The 23700-nt window shown below is 53.0% G+C and overlaps 1 protein-coding gene across 2 annotated transcripts in view; it reads right to left on the reverse strand.

Moving 5' to 3' along the window:
* Positions 1–23700, reverse strand: part of GALNT2 (polypeptide N-acetylgalactosaminyltransferase 2) — a 194846-nt gene that overhangs the window by 170631 nt on the left and 515 nt on the right. The window contains exon 1 of one of the 2 annotated variants that reach the window (XM_040464847.1): positions 23435–23560. The exons of the other annotated variant lie outside the window; for it this stretch is intronic. Coding sequence (XP_040320781.1) covers positions 23435–23560 — 126 coding nt within the window. Of the gene's footprint in view, positions 1–23434; positions 23561–23700 lie in introns of those variants that run through there. 2 annotated transcript variants of the gene reach the window in all.

Raw genomic sequence — 23700 nt, forward strand, 5'->3', positions numbered from 1 at the left:
AACCGACTGCGCCACCCAGGCGCCCCAGTTCAGTGACCTTTAAAGTCCAGCAGATTCTTACCAAGTATAAAGGCTATGAACATGTTGGTCGCTCACAAGGAAGTGCTTCGTTCTATTAGAAAATGAGGACTATTTAACCCAGCACGCTTCCTCTGGCTACCGAGATACAACTCTGTGTTCCACTGAAGGAGCTTCCCTCGGTTCAGTGTCAGGAGATGTGCTAAAAAAGTGCATGGGACTGCTCTCTAAATGGGGATAATAATGCCTGCCAGGTAGGATTCTGTTGGGGGTTAAACCCAACACTGACGGGCAACATCTAACCAGAAGCTGGCCCAACCGAGATGCTCGACGTTCGTTCCCCCTGTTCTCCGTGCCCTTCTATTTTCTTCCCCGTCTTCTCCTCACCCTATGCCACCACCTCCCCACCCCTGCAAATTATCTGGCCCATTTTTTAAACTGTCGTTTTGATGAGTCTGTGTTTACGCATAACATATACGCTTTTTCTTCTGAGCTGCCGCAAATCTTTTTACAAGGGCGTACGGCTTAAATACACAACAGCCATCATCTAGAAGTTGACGGAAATTTCAGGGTTGTTGCATAAGGGACGTGGAATTTGGAGATAAGGTTGGAAAATGTCACCCTCCGAAAATAAAGCCAAAAAGAACCAAGAGAATGAATGGCATTAGCCATCTGGGGCCATCTTTCCAGGAAATAGCTCAGTCGAGCTGATGATTTAGAAGTGTAGTTGATGAGAAGCGAGTATGTCTCCAATCTCACAGAGGAATCAAAAACAAAATCTCATCAGGATAACTTGAGCACAAAATCTGAGGAACGTAACATAAACTGTAATCTAATTAAGTACAATATGTCTCAGGAAATGATTCTGCCGGCTGAATACTGAATACTGAAGAACGCTGAAAACAACGTCAGATTTATCAGCCAGGATCCAACTGGAAGTCAGGCACCACACAAGCTTCTGGAACAGAGGGGCTTGAATATAAATCGTTAACTAGGTGTAAAGTTGTTAACTAGGTAACTGAAAGGAAGAAAATCCTAGGGTATCAGGGAGGCAGCAACCACAGCAGCAGCCGCTGCCCCTAGGATCGAGGGAACAAAGGCCAGAAGTGGCAAGGGCTGAACCTTACACACTCAGGGAAGGGGCCCTGGCACCCAGACCGCTGAGGAGGGGGCGCGAAGGTGGGTGGGGACCGTGATGGTGGTTTCTCCGGCACTGGGAAAACCAGACGCAGCTGGTGCAGGTGAGGGGGACAAGCGTCCCTGAGGGCCGCTCGTGGGAAGAGGGAGCCGAGGGGAAGGACCAAGTCCCCCGACTGCCCCTCCCCCAACTCCCCCGGGGCCTCCAGGGGAGCCGCTGGCAGAGCAGAAATGGGCTGATGGGCAGAGTCCTAGCTCAGGCATCACAGAGCAGAGTCCAGAAGGATTTGGGGCTGAGATAATAATAGTTTAATAAATTGCACATTGGGTTTTTGTGAAAAATGAGTCTCCACTGCTACCCTAGGGAGACAGTATTGATTCTATACACAGAAATATCCCCAGAATGGTGAAGTCCAATTCATCAGGCTTCACAGGCAGAGGGAAATAAGCCTACAGAAAACATAGCTGCTCACCCAGCTCTGTTGTGGCTTCCTGAGTACATGAGCCCCCTGGAGCCTGCTCCCAAAGGCATGGTTCTCGCCAGGAACGAATGAACCGCCATTCTTATTGACCAACACTTTACAACTCTGGTTCATGGAAACCCCAATCTTTGGCTGATAACTTCCTAGATGAGCTAATAAAATTGAGTTTCCAAACCTGTGAGATCCTGGGCCCGTGGCAATTCACTCTCTCAAAGCTCTGTCTGAAACAGCTTAGTGGCTGCTCTTATGTGACCACATGTGACTGACGTGTATTTGACCACATGTGATTGACCACATGTGATGCACACACTGGATAATTCATCAGGTGTTCTGAAGAAAGTGATCATGCAAGTTTCAACTGTTTCTACAAATGTATTACACACACATACACACACACACACACAAACTGTGCAGAATAAAGAAAAGAGACGCAAAACTTCAACCTCCCCGTGAATAAACCTACTCATGGCATTCATACATTCTCACCAGTTTATCCTCCAACAGAGAATCAGCCCAAGTCCGTGGACTTCAGAAACCTCAGAAGCACAGGACCTCCAGCCCTTCCCTCCCCACTGTATTTCACAACGTACGTAAGGTGATCCATCCTAAGAGTTGACAAAGGACAGATATGCTACTGGAGGGTCTCCTACCTTCAACTCAAATGGGCAAGGGCAAGGGCAAGGCCGTGGAGGGGAAGCAGCCAGGCTGCTGGGCAGAGCTCTTAGAACCACCAGTCAATTCCAGGAGAGACAGCTTTGTTTATTTCCACCCAGAAGATAGTGGCTCACAGGCAGTCTGACGACAAATGTCATGAAAAAGTTCCCAACACTCCCAATCAGATGGTACATGATCCAGAATAGGCTGTCTGGAATTATTTTTTTCTGGAGATTTAGAACCACACGATCACTGATATTCAAAAGTATGGGGTCAAACCTCCATCCTCAAAAGAACAACAAATCCCCCCAGATTTAAAAAATACAGAGAAATAAAATCCATGGACTGCTCAACTCCTGAATACCCTACTCCCTATATTCATTCAGTCCAGAGCCTATAAGAAAAGTCGTATTTTCTTTAAGCTCTAAACTGTCATTTTGGTATCTTTTGATTATTATTTTTATTGCAGACAGCAAGATGCTTAGAGATTCCAGAATAACTCCTATGACTAAGAGCCTCATTCACTAATCCAATGGGCAATCCATTATACGCTCATCCATATTCAACTCTGAATATAAAAGCAAGCACCCAAAGAGAAGACCCAACTCAAACTCAAAGCCCACAAATCTGACCAAACATACGTGCAGGGACCCCATGATGTTCAGCAGTTACAGCCAAAAGATGGAAACTCTCAATAACGCCCCCCGGACCAATTGTTTCCAGATCTGACTTCATGAGAATCGCGTGTGGGGAGCTTTTTCTAAAACATGTCTCGGTCTAATGGCCCAACATTCCAATTTAATTGGGCTGGGGTAGGTTCTAGGCACCTGTACTTTTAAATCTCCCCAGGTGTTTCTACTGTGCGGTCAGACTGAGGAACACTGGACGACAGCGAGGGGGATGGGCAGGGATAAAAGGTGTAAACTGTAAGGAAAACCAATTTAGACACGGGGAAGAATCAAGTGGGGAGAAGCGGGAAGATGACAGCACACAGAGTCTGAGGCTACTGCAGTCCTTGACGTTTCATTTCAACGCAGCAAATCGAGTGCAAACAATGGGCAAATTCCTTCAGTCTGTGTCTATTGCATTTGTGAAATTCACTAATGAGCACTGGTCATCAGACGCGGCAGCTCAGACAATATGGAAACTACGCACGTCCTACAGGCCATGTCCCCTTCTGTCCGGGGACAGTGTGCACAGATTGTCAAGGAGCAGTGTCAGATGCTAGCTTGGTGCCCGCCCCACGAAAGAAGGGTGCAGAAGCCCTCCGGACCAGGATCTTCATTCCCACCTCCGCAGACACCTTCCCTGGTGAAATTTCTCCCTGTGGTGGAAGAAAAGCATGCTGACCTCCACAAAGTAACTTCACATTTCTGCTGAAATGACATACGCACCTTTTCAGCCAGGAAGACGCAAAGGTGTGGGAGCGCATGCCTCTATGTGCGTGTACATCCACGTGCACAAGTACATGTGTCAGTAGCTGCAGACAGGGACTTTGCAGCTGAGTTAAGTACCACACACACACACACACACACACACACACACACACATTATACTGAGCACTTTCTACCTACATGCTCGGCACAGGGTTGTACTAAGTGCTTGACAGACGACATCTCATTCCATCCTCATAACAAAGGAGGGTCTGTTATTTCCATCTTACAGGGGAGGTGACAGACTTAGAAAGGGGAGACTGGACCCAGGCAATGCCTCCAGAGATCAAAGCCGCTCAAGCCACCTCTCCACCCCCACTCCCAGGGTTCTCCAAAAGCACCAGGAGCGCGGCAAACATACAGCTGGGGAGAAGGTGCTATGCCCTAAACGCGGTCTATCAATAGTAGGTCATTAACTGTGGCAAGAGATCCAACCCAGGAGATTCAGCCTGCAACTGAATCCTCACTGTGCAAAAGGGAGGTCCTGTGTTGGAGGTGAAACCGAAGAGGAGGAACAAGGAGTGAAAAGGCAGATCAATGCCCTTGGCACGCAAAGGACTCATTTTATAGCTGTTTTCCTCCCCAGCCAACAACAATACCACCCTCTCCCCCCCCACCCTCTGCAAAATGTAAAAGACAGAAAGCTCCAAGCTCCGGAGGGGGAGGTAGTCAGGCTGTGGATTTTCCCTCCAGGCCTGCCGCTTCCCCTGTTCTCCCTTCTCCCTTGACTTACACGTTCTTCCAGCCACCTGCACCCCATTTACCCACCAGGAGGTTCTCTGCTAGTTGTCGAAGGCTGAACTAACCACTTCTCAGCACAGGGCAGAGCGATGTGCCGTTATCACTAATCGCCACCATCCACTCTAAATTCTTGCTCAAGGGACTCCAGACGCCATCCCCCAGGGTCTCATTATTCTGTACCTCCAAACTCTCCAAAAGAATGGAGGACAGAATTTTCTCGGCTCCTACGGATGCCAAGTCCTGGAATCAAATCCTATGGCTGGGTCTCTGCATTCCACGACGGCGGACAGAACGCTCCCCTGTTGTTCCGCACATGTCCCGTGGCACCTGCGTCCCGACCTGGACTCGGCGGGTTGGCTACGAACACTTCGCGGGTTGCTGGAGGCATTCCAACATGCACTACCGCTCCCTTGGCGAGCAGTGTCAAATTACTTCAGGGGGGCGCCGACCAAAGTGTGAACAGACCACACGCCCACCCAGTGGCCCTCCAGAAGGACTGCCTGGAGGCGCCCCCGCATTTCACAACATAAATCCGCCTCCGTCCCATCTAATGCCCTAAACCTCCCATCCTCTACATCAGAGGTCAGTGGTGTGTCAAAACTTCTTACCCCAGTGGCCACTGAAGGCACAGAGCTTTAAAACAGCCAATCACAGGCAGCTCCAAAAGCTCAGGAACGTAACGTGCAAGAGAACGTCAGATGCCTAATCCGGAGCCCAGCGGTGTGTCTATACAGCCAGGCAGCCTAGAGACCATTTTAAACTAGGTGCCTGCCTAAAGATTACCATCTAAATGCACAGCAGTTTTACGATGATGGATTGGTGGAAGGGGAGTTCATAATGAAAAACTCTTTGCTAAATACAGCTGGAAGGAACGAAGACGGTTTAAAAACAACTGATAATTCTATCGCTCAGTATGTCTCTCTCTTCTGCCTCAGCATCCTGCATGGTCTCCCTGCACTCCTTGGGAGAGGTGAAGCGGCACCCCACTGATTAAGGCGCGATGATTTAACAGCATACATACAAATACAGCTGGGGCCCGTTGGGCCGCAACAGCAATGCAGCATTTCTGGAGGAAAGAAATGCTCAGGGATGCACTGTGCTTGAGGGAAAGCCAGACTTGCACCCAGAAACGATAACGGCTCCCTTCCTTGACCGCTTCTGCCAGACCACAGCTGTTACAGACCGGAGACAGTGCAAAAAGGGGCAAATGGCTTGAAACTCAAGGCTAGGGCACGCAGCAGGGGGGAAAAGCTCAGGGGAGAGTGGAGGCAGAGGCCAGGATGTGTTCTAATAGTATGACGTGGTTCACCAAGCAGCAGACCCTCCACTGAGTCTGGGCTCACAGCCATTCTCACCACGGTGGCTCCCACCAGTCTGAATTGCATCTCACTGCCCAATGTTTACAGAGCACCCGCAGTGTGTGGGGTGCTGAGCTGTACTGGGGGAACGCAATGACACACACGAATAAATTCCTAAATGCTTACTGACCCGGTGCCTCCTTTGCCCACCGTGCTTCTATTCGCAAGCCTTCTTTTGCTTTTCGTTGCCCAAGCACACCAAATCCAGTCTGGCCTCAGGACCTTTGCACATGATCCTCTCCATGACTGGACGGTCTTCCACCACGTCTTTGTGGCTGGATCCTTCCAGTCACCAGATCTTCCCCAAATGTCCCCTCCTCGGTCCTTTCTGCTGATTATCTGAGCCCCCTTGGAGCTCCATGTGGGGCTATCCAGTACCGGTCTGGTGGGCCTTCAACCTGCACCCCTCCCAGAATGCAGATTCTCAGATCCTCGGTGGCTTCGTTCCCCAAGGTCAGACACACCACGGCTGCTAGTGCAGTTCTACAGGAGTGAGAAAGGCAGGAAGGGGAGGAGCTAAGCACACGCCAGGCCTCAAGATGCTCACAGGCTAGTGGGATGCAGGCGATTAGAACTTACACCAGACTGCTCAGCGGTGCAAGAGCATCAACGCTGGCACGCGGCGGGGGACCCAGGGATGACGGAAGGCTGCGTCCTACCATCGGGATCCGGAGACGCACCCCTCCTCCCCCGAGGGCACGCAGCCCAGTGTCTGCGGCTGGCGGAGAAGGGCTTGGGCCAACCCACAGCTCCGGGTCCTCTCCTCCTTTGTCCCTCTGCTCGCACACAGATCAGAGGACGGGACGGAGCAGTAGGGCCCCCTCCCCGGGGAAGGCGCTAAGACACACACACGGGGATCTTCAACGCTTCACACACACCCAGGTATAGTTGATCCCAATCATTCCAGAGACGCCGAGCACAAACATACTGCCCCCATCGTGAACGTTGTCGGTCTCTTGAACTCTCTGGGCACCACTCCACAGTCCCGACAGCCTTTTTTTTTTAATTTTTTTTTTTAATGTTTATTTATTTTTTTTTTTGAGACAGAGAGAGACATGAATGGGGTAGGGTCAGAGAGAGGGAGACACAGAATCCGAAACGGGCTCCAGGCTCCGAGCTGTCAGCACAAAGCCCGACGCGGGGCTCGAACCCACGGACCGCGAGATCATGACGTGAGCCGAAGTCGGCCGCCCAACCGACTGACCCACCCAGGCGCCCCCCGACAGCCTTTTTAAAGGAAAGAGCAACGCCTTAAAACAGGGATTCTCTATCTTGATACGTTTCTTTGTGCCGCCAAGTTGTGCCGCCAAGTACCGGAGGGCTGCCGACAACCTTTAAAGGTCATCTCTTAGCCCGGCTCCGCCCACCCCCCCTTGCCTAATTAACACTTAAATGTGTATGTTCTGTGCAGAGGGCTTCCTGACCAGCACGCCAGGCAAAGGCCAGATCGCTAGGCCTTGTCCGCCACTTCTCTGTGTGCAGACCTCCCAGGCCAGGATTGTCCTTCTCACGGCGCGACATTCCCTTCCTGGAGCAAACAAATAGCCCAGACGCAGGAGGGAAGGCTCCCAAGCCAGACTCTCCCCCAGCTCTGACGGGGGAGGGATGAACAGAGCTCACCACAGGGGGCGAGGGAGCACAGTGGATCTCCAAGGAGCACGCTGGATCTCCTAGGGTGGGCCAGCTCCTGAGGCCTTGGGAGGAGGTGACCAGCCTAAACGTCTGGGGGCCGGGAAGGCAGGACGTGAAGCCAGACAGCCACACAACTGCCGTCGCATTAGCTCGCTCCCCCGCGCCATTAATCCAGTAGGTCTGCTTTGTTCTGGTGCCTCTGGGGACCACACTGCACTCTGACCAACTACAGTATCTTCGAAACGTAACCCAAACGTGACACTGCTGGCCTCGCTCGGTGCCACAGCTTCCCCTTAAAAACAGGGACCTCCCCAGGGCCATGCGATTCCATGTGGCCCAAGAAAGGGAGACAGAACGCAAAGGAAGCGGGCTGCACCTGATTTCATCCCTGGTCCAACGACTTACACCACGACGTCACCATCAGCTAGGGTCTCTTCCTCCGAGCAAGCCCCCTTGTCCATCAGAGACGCCTGGTGTCAGCCCCAGAAGCATCTGCGGGAAAGGAGAGTGAGCACGCGCAAAAAGTAGGGCGCTGGCTAACTCGTGTCAGTAAGGCCGCCGTCATCTCGTGAATTTCCAGCCACCCCCAGTTTACAGATGAGGAAATGGGAGGCCAGTAAGGGTGACGGCAACACCTGAACCAGGCTCTTCGAGTGGGCACAACCAAACATCCGGGTTTTTGCATGGAGTGTTCTTCTCGACATCATTGCACGGTTTATCTATTAATCTGCGATCCAGTTGTACGTTGTCTTAATTAGAGGCATCAGAGAAACCACACGAACACCCTGCTAATTGACAGAACTAGTCCTCAGCCCTCACTGGGGGGGCTCTGTCGCGTTGCCACGGATTATTAATTTGTCTCCCACTTGTCACTCAACTACAGTTTCAAAAGCAAGCCAGAAACTGTACTGATGAAACCAAAAGAACGTTTCCTAATTAAAACCTTGTGGAAAAGTTTCCAAATAACACGCCACATTCAGATAATAACAGCTCAAGATATTGAAAAAGCCAATTGCCTATTAGAGTTAAAAAATTAATTACACAGTCACAGAGTTAAAAAACACATCCTGGGGTAGTTTCAAAGACGAGAGCTTATGGGGTAAAACCGGGAAATGAGCTCCTGGGAACCTCACGCTGGAGGAGAGGGCTCCAGCCTGAGCTTCCTGCCTCCGGTCTGACGACCCCCCCCCCCCCCCGCCCCCCCCCCATCGACTCCGCGCTCACACCGGGGCCCCTGCCCAGCTCACCCTGCCCAGGTCACCCACCACCTCTGGGGCTCGGCTTCCTCACTGAAGAAGGAGCAAAGGCTGCAGGAATCCCTTGTGTCCTTACCCTCCTGCTAAAACGAAGGTCCCAGGCAAGCTCCACGGAGGTGCAGGTACTTCCCGGGAGGGCAGGCTCATCTGCTTAAACGCAGCACAGGGCGGCTGGCACCAGTGAGCACCTGGAGTGCTCACACCTGGAGTGTGAGTCCCTGGGCTCGTGAACACCTGCCACGGAGGACAGCCCCACCCGGTGCCGGGCGCCAGCACCTGTCACTCTAACATGAGTTTTCCGTCGGCACCAGCAGGTGTCAGAGGCACTCGCTACAGAAGTACCAGGCCCCATTTCGCCTCGTTCTTCACTGAACCACCCGAGGAGATCCATAAATGAGGAAACTGAGGAACAGAGGAGTTAAGGGACTTGCCTGGGTTTACACAGCCACCTGGAGAAGCCAGGCCCACGGCTCCCGTGTATGCATCCCCTCAGCCCCGTGCCCCCAGGGCCAGCTGTGCCGTCCGGAGCGCCCCTGCACTGCACAATCACCCTTAGCTCTGCAAGACGGTTTCCAAATGCCCCAAGGCGGATTTACCGAGTTGCCCTGGCAACCCCCTGAGACCCGGGCTCCCCACTGGACACCGGCTCTTAGGCGGCCACTGGCCAGAAGTCACGCCGCATCGCGCACGGAGCCCAGGTCATCGAGGACTCCGCTCTGCGGGCAGCTCAGACCCTGAACTCACACCGGCCCTCCACAGGCCCCTCTTTCCCTCTGATGAAACCCACATAAAATCTCAAAGTACTGAGGAGAGCTTTGCTTTCAGAGACCGATGGTGCAGGTGGTAAGGACACCAGCACTTTGCGATGCTTGCGTGAAGCACCAGGCGGATTAGATCATCAGAGGCCCCACCTGCCTCTGTGAACCCGTCGGCGAGACCCGGCGGACCACAGCGAGGCTCCTTCTGTGATGCCCACCCTCAGGCCGGAGTTCAGGCCACCTAAGAACTCAGAACACAACCCCTCCCAGCTCACTGCTAGCTCACCCACATCCGCAGCACGCAGTGATAAAGGTCACGGAGACGATCGCCAGCCCCAGCAATCAGCACCTTCCAGGTCTGAAGCTGCAGGTCTGCATTAACGAGACAGAAACCTGCCGTTTGGCACAGCACACTCTTGAGTCAGGGACGGCAGCTCTAAGATCAGGACGGCCACAGCCGACTCTCTCCAAAGCTGTATTTTGAGTAGTTGGGGAGCCATTACAATTCTAGCCCCAACACTGCCACTGCATGACCTGTGGGGCAAGTTCATAACCTTGGGGCCCGCTGGAAACTGCACGCGTGAGTGCAGGAAGAAAACCAGTTCCTGACATTCTTCCGGGCATGCAGAAACGAAAGATAAATGAGCAATGCCTCCAAAGTGCTTCGGGCAGCTCGGTGACAAGGCTGACATAAATTGGAAGTATCGGGAATTATACCTTACAGAAAACATGCGTTATGAGGAGCGCCTGGCCGGCTCAGCGGGAAGAGCATTTGACTCGTGATCTCGGGGTCCTGAGTTCAAGTCCCACGTTGGGGGTAGGGATTACGTAAATAAAACTTACAAAAAAACACATGCATTATCATACGTTTGTCACAAATGTCTCATTCACAAATCCAATGTAAAATATGAGGTGTTACCAACGATATCCTGCTGGGGAAGAAAGGAATAATATATATTTATTAAGGGTCTCGCACCCTGGCTTCCCAAATCATCCATGGCTCCTAACGGATTGTTTATGACAGCAAGCAGACCGCCCAGGATGAGTGGAAAAGCTAGCAGGACTAAACATACACGTTTTCTGCCCACTCGCACCTGTCAAATGAGAAGGATACAGTCAATGTAACAACATCCAAGTCAAACTCAGGTAAGTGACAGGGTCTCTGGGCCACAGAGGAGGCTGGTTAGGTGTAAGCGATCTCACAGAACACCTTAAACTAACAAACACTCTCCCACCAAAACATTCACCAAGGTTAGTAATTTCCTGAGAGTTTACACAGATAATTCTTATAGAAGAAACGGTACCAAATATAAGAATATTTTCCTGGTGATACAGGTGACAGTTCGAGATCTTAGGCAACCTCCGAAGCATCCTTTGAAAAGAATCACCACTGGGGGCGCCTGGGTGGCTCAGTCGGTTAAGCGGCCGACTTCGGCTCAGGTCATGATCTTGCGGTCCGTGAGTTCGAGCCCTGCATCGGGCTCTGTGCTGACAGCTCAGAGCCTGGAGCCTGTTTCAGATTCTGTGTCTCCCTCTCTCTGACCCTCCCCCATTCATGCTCTGTCTCAAAAATAAATAAATGTTAAAAAAAAAAAATTTAATCACCACTGGGTATTCCTAAATTACTGAAGACACACAAGGCTGATGTACGTCTTTACTAACGGTGATGCTGATTTATGAGAAATAGATATTCGCTCTTCGTCCACAGGTCCTGGCTCACGACTCCCCAAACCCTTGACTGCCTGTTGTCCTCAGTTCCTGAACACCCTTTAGAGCCATAAAGGTGAAATGGGTGTCTCGTGAATCTTAACAAGCCCCCTTTCACAACTGGGTTTATGTTAATGAGGTGACTTTGGAGAAGCTCTCAAGATGGGGGCTGGTTGCCAGGGGACCCAACCCTGTGATCAGAGGGCTGGAACTTTCAGTCCTACCTCCCCAGTTTCTGGGGGGGGGGGGGGGGGAGAGCAAAACATGGAATCGATCACCCATGGCCAATGATTTGGTCAGTTATGCCTATGTAATGAAACCTCCACAAAAACCCAAAAGGAGGGGGTTCGGAGAGCTTCTAGGAGAACCAGAACACTTCTGTGTGCCACCACACCAGGCCTCAAACTCCATGAGGACAGAAGCTTCTTTGTTTGGGACTTTGCCCTATGTATTTCTTAATCTGGCTATTCATTCATATCCTTTGATATCCTTTGTAATAAATCAGTAATCTAGTCAGTAAACGGGTTCCCTGAGTTTTTGAGCCGTTCTAGCAAACTAACTTTTTACCCAAGAAAAGGGCCTTGGGAACCTCTAATTTTTAGCCAGCCCATCAGAAGCACAGGGAACAGTCTGCGCTTGTGATTGGCAGCAGACGTGGAGGACGATCTTGTAGGACTGAGCCCTTAACCCGTGGAAGCGGGCACCGTCTCCAGGCAGACACTATTAGAATTGGATTGAACTCGAAAGGCGCTCAGCTGGTATAGAAGCATTTTTTGCTAGAAACCTCCCTACAACAGACATGTTGGAAACTGGGACCAGAAACCTTTCACTGACTCTATCCCTAAGCCTTCAAGTTGCTTTTTGAAAAATTTTGGTTTTCAGGGGCGCCTGGGTGGCCCAATCAGTTAAGCATCCGACTCTTGATTGTGGCCCAGGTCATGATTTGCACCCATAAATATCTAGTTTGTACCTACAAAAGATAAGGATTTTCAAAAAACAACCCCAAGACCATTACTGCCACTAAGAAAATTAATGATGATGCTTAACATTTCAACTGCTATCCAATCCCTCTTCAACTTTCTTTCTTTCTTTCTTTCATTCTTTCGTTCTTTCTTTTTCTTTCTTTCTTTCTTTCTTTCTTTCTTTCTTTCTTTCTTTCTTTCTTTCTTTCTTTCTTTCTTTCTTTCTTAGGTCTTTCTCTAGTTGGCTTGTTCAGTGATTCTGAGCTCCCTGAAGGAAGACAGAGTGCCTTGCTCACCCCTGCAGATCCCAGCATTCAGCAGGGTTAACTTGTAGATAGAAAACGCTCCAAAGTGTTTCGGAAAAGGTTCATGCTCATCACTGCTCACCGCTCAAAAATAAAAGCCAAGAAGTACTTCTGCTTCCATGGATCCTGGGGACTGGGAGTGAACAGATACAGACGTACACGTTCCAATGGGGGCTACCATTTCCCTTCATCAAGCACAGAAGGCGTGGAGCCGAGTTCTCATAAAGGGGAGTAATCTCACACGTGAGAAAAAGAAGACCGTAACTCATCAGTTCTAAGAGGCACTATTTTTCACAGCTTACCATGAAATTGGGACGCATCCCACAATGAATGAGCCTGATGACGCTGCGGGCCAGGAAAAGGGCCACAATGCACCTGTCATCACAGCACCTGCTCAAACATACAACACACCAGTGGCAAAGTCCACATGATGCACGTCAAGTGGCCTGGAAGAAAACCCCAGAAACAGCAGTAAAGCACTCGTAATCCTTAGAAACCAAACCAAGTAGGATAGAAATGAATGGGGAATTGGGGAATTACGGAAAATTCCCAAATGAGTTAAAATCTGGCTAACTCTACATAACTGCCATGCTATGTTAAGAGCCCAGAACCAAGAGCTTTTAGAGCTTTCATTGATTTTTTTTTTTTTTTTTTTTTAATGCTGCATCACCAAAGGTCTTGGCAGTGCAGATGACTTTGAGGAAAACAGGCACAAATATCTCGGAGTCAAAAAGCAGACACTGAGAAAGTTTTAGGAACACCTTACCCAATATATTTCATGTGTATTTTCCTTTTTATCTATGCACAAGCGTGATGTATGGAAAAATCAATGTCTAATTAAGTCCAAAAGAGCTCTTTAAATAAGTAGAAAATAAAAACGTTAACTGATAAAGAAACCATTGTGTCACAGTTCAATGAACAGTGGCTTTTTTTTTTTCTTGCCCAGTGCTACATCAAATAATGGTTTTGTGGATAATGGCATCTTAGACTTGATAAAAAGAGGGATATTCCAGATGAAGGGGAAAATCGGTGATTATCAAAAGTGAGCAGCGCCTAGGTGGCTCAGTCGGTTGGTTGAGCGTCCGACTTCGGCTTAGGTCACGATCTCATGGTTCGCGGGTTCGAGCCCCACATCGGGCTCGCTGGTGTCAGCATGCGGCCCGCCCCCCTCTCTCCCTGCCCCTCCCCCTCATGCTCTCTCTCTCTCTCTCTCTCTCTCAAAAATAACAAATAAGCATTAAAAAGAAGTGAGCAGGGGCGCCTGGGTGGCGCAGTCAGTTGAGCGTCCGACTTCAGCCAGGTCACGATCTCGCGGTCCGTGAGTTCGAGCCCTGCGTCGGGCTCTGGGCTGATGGCTCGGAGCCTGGAGCCTGTTTCCGATTCTGTGTCTCCCTCTCTCTCTGCCCCTCCCCCGTTCATGCTCTGTCTCTGTCTGTCCCATAAATAAATAAAAACGTTGAAAAAAAAAATAAAAATAAAAATAAAAAGAAGTGAGCAGCAAGAAAAACAAGTGGGTGGGTTCTCAGCACAAGGGAACAGGGAAGGGCCAGAAGGGGGCACGGGGCGGTGAAAAGAGGGTAAGCCTTGTGAAGGTTACAGAGCAAAAGCTCAAAATCTAGGTCGAGGGGAGAGCCCTTGAGGCGGGAAGCACCAAGACAGTGAGCGTTGAAGGCATCCCACGCAGGGCCAGCCAGCTCATCATCCAGGACAGGCCCGTGCATCCCCCCCCCCCCCACGCAAGAGTCACCGCCTGATAACAGGGTGCCTAGTTTATGGGCATCTCCTAAATGCAGACCTCTAATTTACATCAGCTCCTCCAGCTGTCCCTGTGATTCAGCTGAGACAGGCAGACCCTGCCACTCACGTGTGTCTGCCTTCTAGAGCAGCACCCTTCCACGAAGAAGGCCCCCGGGGCAGAGCTAAAGAAACCTCCACAACTGCTCCAAAGTCTGAAGGTCTTTAAAAGGACCTTTCTTTCGCCGCCACGCAAATGCTCCAGTTGTTTTTTCCGGAAACACGCCGGGGGGCGCTGCGCAGAACCCCATAATGTATCTAATGACTCCTTGTAAGTGCCCACAGTTTCCCTGAAAAGCAGCTGGGTAATCCCACATGAGGACCGGGAGGATGTGCAATTTCCCACCGTTCCCCTCCCTACCACGGCTGTGGGCAACGAAGTCACATGTCCATTTTATTTTCCACCAATACTATAGACCACGGAGCCTCAGTGTGACCCACTTTGCCAAGAACCACCTCTCCAAAGCCCGGGTGCCAGGCCAGCTTCTGCCCTCTGGTTTCCTACAGACTGGTTTTCCTGCAGGAATCAACAACCCCCATCACCCAGAGCAGCTCACAGAGACGACGTCACAGTGGGAATCCCGTGCCGCAGCAGGTGCACAGGGACCCGCGAGGATTCCTCATTAAATGAGAATACGCCTGGAAAGCGCTCCGCCAACGTGCAATGTCATTTAACAGTGTACTCAACAATGGACCATGGATGCCGACCGGGTCCAACTTAGCATTTCGCACAGATCGGCTCAGAAATCAAGCGACGGGATCGTTCCACAAGCACGTTCTACCGAGTCGATGCACGTTATTAACCTGCAGGCACCTAGAGCGGTCTCAAGCCCGAAGCGGGAGACGGGGGCGCGGGAGTATGCACACCGTGGTCACTACGGTGGGTACACGCATCACCCGAGACAGCCCTGCGACAAGAAGACCCAAGATTTCCACGTCACAGAGGAAATTCCACCAGTGACAGACCAAAGGCGACAACCTTCGGCAAAGAAAACCAGCTCTCTCGTTTAGCAAAAGCAAGCGAGAAGACAGACCACCAGAAGCCAGGACACAGCTGGAACCAGGGGCTGCGTACGAAGCCAAGGGAGCCACAGAGATTCACCTGCTTCCACAGTCTGGGCTCAAACCTGCTCAAACCTCACTTCCCCGTTGAGCCTAAGGGACCACCGAGGCACCACAACCACCCCCACCCAGCTCCTAATCCCCCGACGCTGCTTTTTTTCTCCCTTGGCACTTAGCACCTTTCTCCACCCAACACCATCTACTAACCTCTCCTGTTTCTGTCTGGCTCCCTCCACCCCCAGAATGAAAGTTCCATGGGAACGGGGATTCTGTCTGTTACATTCACCGCCGCATTCCCAAGTACCCAAACAGTGTCTGTCACGTAGTAGGTGCTGGCGAAATACTCACTGAAAGAAGGAATGGAAGGGAGTAGAACCTGTTTTCATTTCTGCTCCTGCGGGAGGGGCAGCTGACGACTATGGTCTTCAGGACCGGCAGATGAGCGACGGATGAGAACACGTAAAATGTAATCACACAGCGCAAAAAGGTGAAAATGAAGAAGAGAGCCAAACGGACCTGATACCACCATCGAAGCATTATGTGTGTGCTCCAAAATGCCTTCCGGGAATGTTCTGACGGGGCGCAGCAGGGCGAGGGCGCTGTCACAAGGCACGGAAGGGGCACGGACAGACCAGCTACCAAGAGGGAGCCACATCCCACACCGCGGGCAGGCAGAAACCCTCCAGGCCTCGAGCTGTAGGCAAACCCCATCGCCTCCGGAGGCCCGGGGATTCCTCCCATCAGACAACGCTGGGTCGGCCATCCGCCAGCTCTGCGACGTTGGGCAAGTTGCTCACCCTCTCTGTGCTTCAGTCTTCATCGGAAAAATGAGAGGACTAGAAGGGCTGCTACGAGGAGCCACCGAGTCGACTTCGATAAAGCATCAGGCCTGGGCCTGGCCCACAGCGGGTGTGCACCCCGGGGTCCACCCTGACCGCACAAAGAGGCCATCCTGTTCGGCAGGGGTCTAACCATAAAGGTCGCACGGAAAAAAAAAAAAAAAATCAAAGTTTACACAGACACTGCAGCGGTCCTTAATCAGGGGCGATCCTGTCCCCCAGGCGGTACCTGGCAGGGCCCGAAGACATTGCCGGTTGTCACACACGAGGCGGAGGCCGGGGAAGCCACTAAACGTCCGACAACGCACAGGGCAGCCCCACACAGCAAAGATGAACTGGCTCCAAATGTCCGCCCGGCCAAGACTAAGCAACTTCTGATCTGGAGTGACTGCTGCCCCAAGGGGACCCTTGACCCTGACAACACACGTGTCCTGATGTGGGCTCTGGAAATACAGTAACCCTGTCCCGGCCACGCTGACCATACCTCCTCCCAGAGTCACCGGGCAGGAAAGTGCCCACCCTGGCAGGACCGGGCAGCCCGCCCTCAGGGCCTGAGGGACTCTGGGGAGGGCAGAGGCAGGTGGCACGTCCCCAGGCGGCCACCCCTGAGCCGCTCGCTGCTTCCCGACAGCCAGCTCCCGTAAGGTGTGGCACCCAGGGCCCGTAATCCCCAAAGCCCAGGAAAGCTGCTTCCATGTAAGCCCAGGAGTGAACGGCCCTGTGTGGGGCCTTTTTGGCTTTTCCAAATCCAGCCTTCTGGATGAATCACTGCCTTCCCCATTCCAACACGCGAAGAAACCCAACCCGTATAAGATGACACGTTCCCCGGGCCCATTATACTGGACATGACGGAATGCAGAAACACCGAGGCAGAGTGAGGGCAGGGGACCGACGGGGAGGAGGAGGGGCTCCAGCAGGGAAGGCCTGGTTGGCTCGAGTCCGGTTTTTCATCTCCTAGAAACGGGCCCACGGTCAAAAAGGAGAAAGGCAGGGGAGGCTCTCCTGACCGGACAGGTAAACCAGACGGGCATTCACCTGGCGTTGATCCTGAAGCTCAGGCACGTGGCCAAAGGCTAGAGAAGCCCCACACCGGCTAAGAGACAGGGTCAAGTTCCACTCTGAGGACCTGAGTGTCCACCGGAGTGCTCCCTCCAACCCATTCGATCTGATTCTCAAAGGAGGAGAGGCCCTCGCCGGGCCCAGCCTCTCCTGAAACCCCACTCAGGAGGGTTTGCTTGCGGAAGAACCAAGAAGTCCTCCCGAAAACGCTTCACCAACAAGGCAGTCTGGAGGCAAGGATCTGAGACAGGAGGAGTGAACACAGATCCCCAGCAGCAACAGAGAATCAAACACTCCCGCCTCAAGGGGAAAGGTGACCTTTCGGGTCAGGGAGGTGACACCAGGCCAACACTTCCTTGGCTCTGAGTGGCACACCGACGGGGGTGGCACCCCACCTGTGTAAGTCCCACTGCGACGTGGACACAGAAGCGGGGTCCAAAAGGCCCCTGCAGTGGCAGGTTTTCAGTTCTCTGGTTGCTGAACACGGAGAAGGGATCCCAAGGGAGGACCAGGGCGGCCAGCGTCTCGGGGGCATTCGGGGTCTTGAGGGTGGCATTTATTTCACAAGCAGAACGGGAAGCATCCCCCTATTTTAATCTGTGTGGCATCGCTGTGCAGGTGCATTTCCACTTGGACATCCACCCAGCTCGTGCATCGCAGCATCGCCCAGGCAAACCTTCCAGAACAGGATTCACAAGGAGCACAGCGGAAGAACTAAAAGAGGGGAGCGGATCTGGCCGGGTTTGGCAATTTTCTCATCCCATGAATTCGGCTGGGCCGGCTAGGAGACTTCATAGGTTTGGTCTGGTTTCGTTACTTCTCGAGGAATACCCCACCTCCTTCCCCGGGATCTCAGCCAGCATCTCAAAGTCAGCTCCTGCCTTTGCCTGTGTCTCTGCCCCAGGCAGCCTCACTGGCACCACCCCCCCCCCCCTCTTCCCCCTTCTCCTCCCTCTCCCCCCTCTCCTCCCCCTCCTCCTCCCCCCTCCTCCTTCCACCAAGCCAACTGTCTCTGGATTTGCTAGAAGGCAGGCAGCACAGCATTGCCTGCTTTGAAGTCGACATCTTCCCAAACGTGACTTCCAGCTCCGGCAGAAACAAGATACTATGTGTACACATAGCTACCGATCCGAATATAAAATGTATAAATATCCCTGGCTAGTCGTTTCCCCCGACCACCTCTCCATTTACCTCTCCCCGGGTTCCAAACAGGAAACCCACCATTCACCAGGAGGTGGGGTAGAGGGATTTACGGAGGGCCTGAAGCCCACGCACAGCCTTTACCAGCCAGGTCTCCCCACCCCTACCTCGAGGTCTGACAGCCTGAGCCAGCCGACCCCTGGGGACAGCAGCTTCTTGCTCGTTTCTGCTAGAGGGTTAAGGGAAGCGCCCGTTACTTCTGCACAGCTTATCAGCCACAACCTGCTTCCCTCATGTTCGAGCACCCAGAGCCAGCCACGACATAGCTCCGGAACAGGGACCCTGGACTTGCCTTGGAGAAAAGTGGGTATCACAGTGCCATGTGTCGGATTCTCTGGCTGTAGCCTTCTCCCCCCACCACTGCCCTGCCTACCCTCGGCTTCACACTCCCATCTCAAACAGAATTTCCTTCGACTCTACCCTGCTCATAGGGGTGGCTAGGTGTCTTCTGGGTACCCTCCTTGGCCTCCACCCACAGACAGGCTCACAGACCCCCATCGTAACACATGGCAGCCTCACGTTCAACCTCACACCACTCACACTGGAGGAAATACCAGCCATCTCCCCTCCTGCCGGGGGATGCAAGGCCGAGGAGGGCCGCCCGGATCCCAGGTGGGGACCCCCTCTCTGACACCACAGCTGGGCACGAGAGAGCTGGCGCATCCTGACCCCTTCCCAGGAAGGCGGTCCTTAATGTTACTCTTTGATACAAGCCCAAATGAACCAAACCAATCAATCTTGGAGGAACGGGTGAAGGATGAAAGCACAAAACAAAAGCATCAATGGTTTTCCAGAGGACAAGAAGACACTTGAGATTCCTGGTTCACTGTATTTTCAAGGAGTCATTTGGGGGGCGCCTGGGTGGCTCAGTCGGTTAAGCGGCCGACTTCGGCTCAGGTCACGATCTCACGGTCCGTGAGTTCGAGCCCCGCATCGGGCTCTGTGCTGACCGCTCAGAGCCTGGAGCCTGTTTCAGGTTCTGTGTCTCCCTCTCTCTGACCCTCCCCCGTTCATGCTCTGTCTCTCTCTCTCAAAAATAAATAAACGTTAAAAAAAAATTTTTTTTTTCAAGGAGTCATTTGGGGTTTTTACTTTTTCTTTATTCCCCCTACCGCCCCAAAACCATTCATCCGGTGTCTACTCTTTCTCAACACCTTACTCATGGCATCTAGCGCTCTGCCATGAGGTGAAAATGGTTATCCCCGCTGCAAAGATGAGAAACGGACGGTCGGAGAGGTTCAGTGAAATTAGTAGAGGTCACTAAGCAGAAGCGGGTAGAGAGCTAGGGTCGCTCAGTGCCAATAAATGGACTCATTGCCATGCCTCTTCTTGTGAACGTCCACTACCCAGCTCAAAACGCATTACTGTCTCCCTGTGATCAACCAAATTAAGAACCAGCCAGTCAGCCCGGCACACGAGGCCCTCTAGAGCCTAGTCCCAAAGTCCAGTGTCACACCTTACTGTTGCCCTACGACGTGTACCACACTCCCCCACCACTCCCTCCATCCCCCACATGCCTCCGACAGGACCACCCCAAGCCCCTCAAGGAAGGGTGGTGGAAAGCAAACGGGCTGCCCGGGCCCGGGGTCACGGTCCTTCAGCTAACACCTTCCCTTCCCTCCCGAGGACGTGAGCAGCGCAGACCAGGGGTCTCAGGTTGACGGACTCTTTTTTTTTTTTTAATGTTTATTCATTTTTGAGAGGCAGAGCATGAGCAGGGGAGGGGCAGAGAGAGGGGGAGACACAGAATCCGAAGCAGGCTCCAGGCTCTGAGCCGTCAGCACAGAGCCCCACGCGGGGCTCGAACTCGCAAACCGAGAGATCACGACCGGAGCCGAAGTCGGACGCTTAACCTACTGAGCTCCCCAGGTGCCCCTCGGGTTGACACAGCCGTCAACTTTACATCCCGGGAAACCCTTCCCTTTCCGTCCTCCACGGCCACCCTTAATCCTTAGGCAAGTGCGCTTCAACAGATATCCCTTTCTTCTCTCCTTACAGCCTCACCCACGGCCAACCTGCCAAGGCCTGGGGGAGACTTAACGTGATTAAAATTGTAAAGCATTTAAGATGCTCAAAGGAGAGACATCCTTGAAGTGCAAATTATTAATTCAGGGGGACAGAGCCAACTATGGGAGGGGTGATCTACATAAATGTAAAGGAAATACTTTTAAACAATATTACACGTAAACCGATTGACCTCACACCTGACGCCTCAGCACTGAGTCCCGAAGGGTGTGGCAATGCCCACGATGCTTCTGAGCACCTGCTCCTCCCGTTCGCCTTATCAGATCTGCAATCCGAGGCACGGCGGCTTTCTGGGTTTCGCCAAATGGGAGAGTAAGGGTCCTGGGATGAGTTATTTAACAGGCAGGGCACACAGTGACAAGCCCGGGCGGGGGTGCTGAAGCAGCAGAAATACCAGGCAGGCTCCCATCAGACAATCCCCCGAAGTCTAATACTGAAGCCTGGTACCCCGTGAAAAACATCAGGGCCGAGAGACACAGGCTAAGCATTGACTTGCATACTATGAAACAAGAGACGAAACATTAATTCCACTTGCACCTAAAAAACTATAGCTAGTATTTAAATTCTGCCTTTCGTCCCACATTATCTTTTTTATGTCCGTACTTTACAAGCTAAAAACAAAACAAAAAAAAAAAACTACATATTTCCTTTTATCATAAGGATGAACTAAATCTGAAGAGAGGCTTTTTAGTCTTTAAATCCCTGGAAACAGTTCAGGAGGAAGGAAGAGTACACAGTTTTATAGTCTAGATTAGGAAATTCAAGACGGCGGGGTTTTCTATTCAGGTCCTCCAGAATGGTCTCAGGGCTTCGACTTTCATACCAGGGTCCACAACACTAAGTTAATGAGTCTTTTACTGCGATTTCAAAAGCTATTGCATTTACACACCTCTTCCTCAACTGACAAATCACTAAACCATTCTAAGGGCCGGGATTAAATTTTACGGTTCGTTGACAGAAAGAATAGAATCCCAAATCACCAATCCATGTATAATTGCTCATTTCCCACACATTTTTTCCTACCTGATCTCTTATCTCCCACTAGGTCACAAAGAGTTCTGAGATTTTTTTTTTTTTTTAAATTAAGGATACCACTTCAGAGGCCAACACAGGAGACCCCCTCAAAACCCTGCAGGGGAGAAGTCAGCTTCTCTGGATGCTAAGGCCACACCGTTGCTGTTTCTAATCACACGTTTCTCATGAAAGCGGCAAACCAAGGAAAAGAGCTCTACCAGTGTGGTTGATTTGTTTGTTTTTCTTTTGCATGAAAGGCAGAAGGCTCTGCCAGGTCCCACCAGCACACCAAGCCATGCAGCCCTGCCAAGGCCCGGTTTACTGCACAGCAAAAGTTTTGAAAATAATTCCAGGTTAACGCGAGCACAGTTTTCAAAGGGCCACACTGCTCCCGCTGCTCGCCGGGCTCTTTACCATCCAAGAACAAACAAAAGCCTTCAGGTACATATACAGCACTTGCCTGCAATACAAAAAGAACGGGGCTAAGGGCACACTGTTAGCTCAGAACTCAGCTAGGCCATTTCAGCACACGGAACGACTTCATTTCTGCTCCCTCCAGACAAAGCAACTCCACACGATTCCCCAAGATTATTAAAACAAGATACCTATCTCTATCTCATACCTTCAGGTGAGAATGAATGAATGAATTGAAACAAACAAACAAACAAACAAACAAACGAACGAGGGAAACCTCTGAAGCAGCCGAACCCCATCACGGACTTTACAGGTCTGACTGTATGGCTAAAAAAAGTCCGTTCATAGACACTCAGTCCCGTTTGGCTTGTTCCAGAATACCATTCCCTGCTTCCTGCCCAACCCGCGGTCCACCTCCATGAACTCAGAATTTCCTGGGTTTGCGGTGACACTAAACATCACAGCGATGAGGGTTCCAGGATTGTGGAAAAGATAACGCTGCTTTCAAAGCCTATTAGCCACCGAACACCACAGGCCAGCCGGCAGCAGGTCCACGGCCAAAGCCCTCCTCTCCCAGCACGGCCGCAGGACCGCACCGTCGGGGCTCCTCCGGCCGCTCGATTTCCTCCCGGATACGCCCGGCTGTCCAGACTGGCTTACACGGTCCCCACGGCCTAACCGCCCGACCCCTGGGAGCCTGCTCAGGGCGCCCACAGAAAAGGGACCATCCCCGCGTAACGGCGAGCGGGGCTGGGGAAGACAAGCGCAGGCGGCCACGTCCGGGCCGCGCCGGGGCCGAGAGGGGAAGGTCGGGGGAGGGTGGGGGCGGAGATGTCCGTGGCCGGCCTCACTCGGGGCGCAGAGGCGCGCTGGCCCTCCGCTGACAACCGCCCAGGGAGTCTCTTTTACCCGGCACGGGGCCGGCTGCGCCCCCCGCCCCCAGAGGTAAATGGCAGAGAAAGGGGCAGAGACCCCCGACATGCACCCCCCCCAACACTCCCCGCCGCGGGGTGACAAGGGGGAAACGGGTGAGGATTTGCAGCGGCTCGTATCAAACGCAAGGGAAGAAACTTGGACTCCTCTCTCCCGTACATGACACTTTGGAAAGGCAGCCGCCTCTCCCTCCTCTCCTCCCCACCCCCTTTTGTGTGTCCCACACCCCCACCGCTTAAACTTCCCACCGCAGGGGATGGGGCTCCCGGCGGCCGGACAGGACTCAACTTCAATTACGTGTGGCAGACGGAGGGGGCCGGGCGGAGGTGGGGGGGGGGGAGCGACGAGAAAGGCGTCCGGGGCCCCCAGTCCTGCGGGGCCGCGCCGGGTCGCCCTCGCCCGAGTCGGACCAGCGCAGAGGGGCTGGGTGCGCCCCCTGCCCTGGGGACTCGGCCGGGAGGCCCGGGGCGGGGAGCGGGGACCCGAGAGGAGATCGGGACGGAGGAGAGCGGGAAGGGAGGGAGCCCCCCTCGTTGCCCCGCGGCCGGGCGGGGGGCGCGTCGGCGCGGGAGGGGCCGGCGGGGGAAGGGGAGTCGGGGGCTTGGGTGGGGGGTGGGGGGGAGCCGGGCCCGGGCAGGGCGCCCCACTCACCTTCCTGCCGGCGCCGCCGCCCGCGCCCGCGGCCAGCGCGGAGCCGCCCCCCGAGTACATGTAGTAGGCGATGCCCAGCACCCACAGGAAGGCGAAGCAGAGCAGCATCCGCGAGCGCCGCCGCATTCTCCCCCTCTCGGCCGCCGGCCGCGGCCGCCGCTGCTCGCGAGTGCTGCCTGGGGCCGGCGCGGGCGGGGAGCGGGCCGGGGGAGGAGCGGAGGAAGGGGAAGGGCGCGGCGGCGGCTCCTCCTCCGGCGCGGGCTGCT

Source organism: Herpailurus yagouaroundi, unplaced genomic scaffold, assembly GCF_014898765.1.
Source record: "Herpailurus yagouaroundi ecotype Mexico unplaced genomic scaffold, PumYag 530, whole genome shotgun sequence".
In the NCBI taxonomy this organism is placed as follows: Eukaryota; Metazoa; Chordata; class Mammalia; order Carnivora; family Felidae; genus Herpailurus; species Herpailurus yagouaroundi.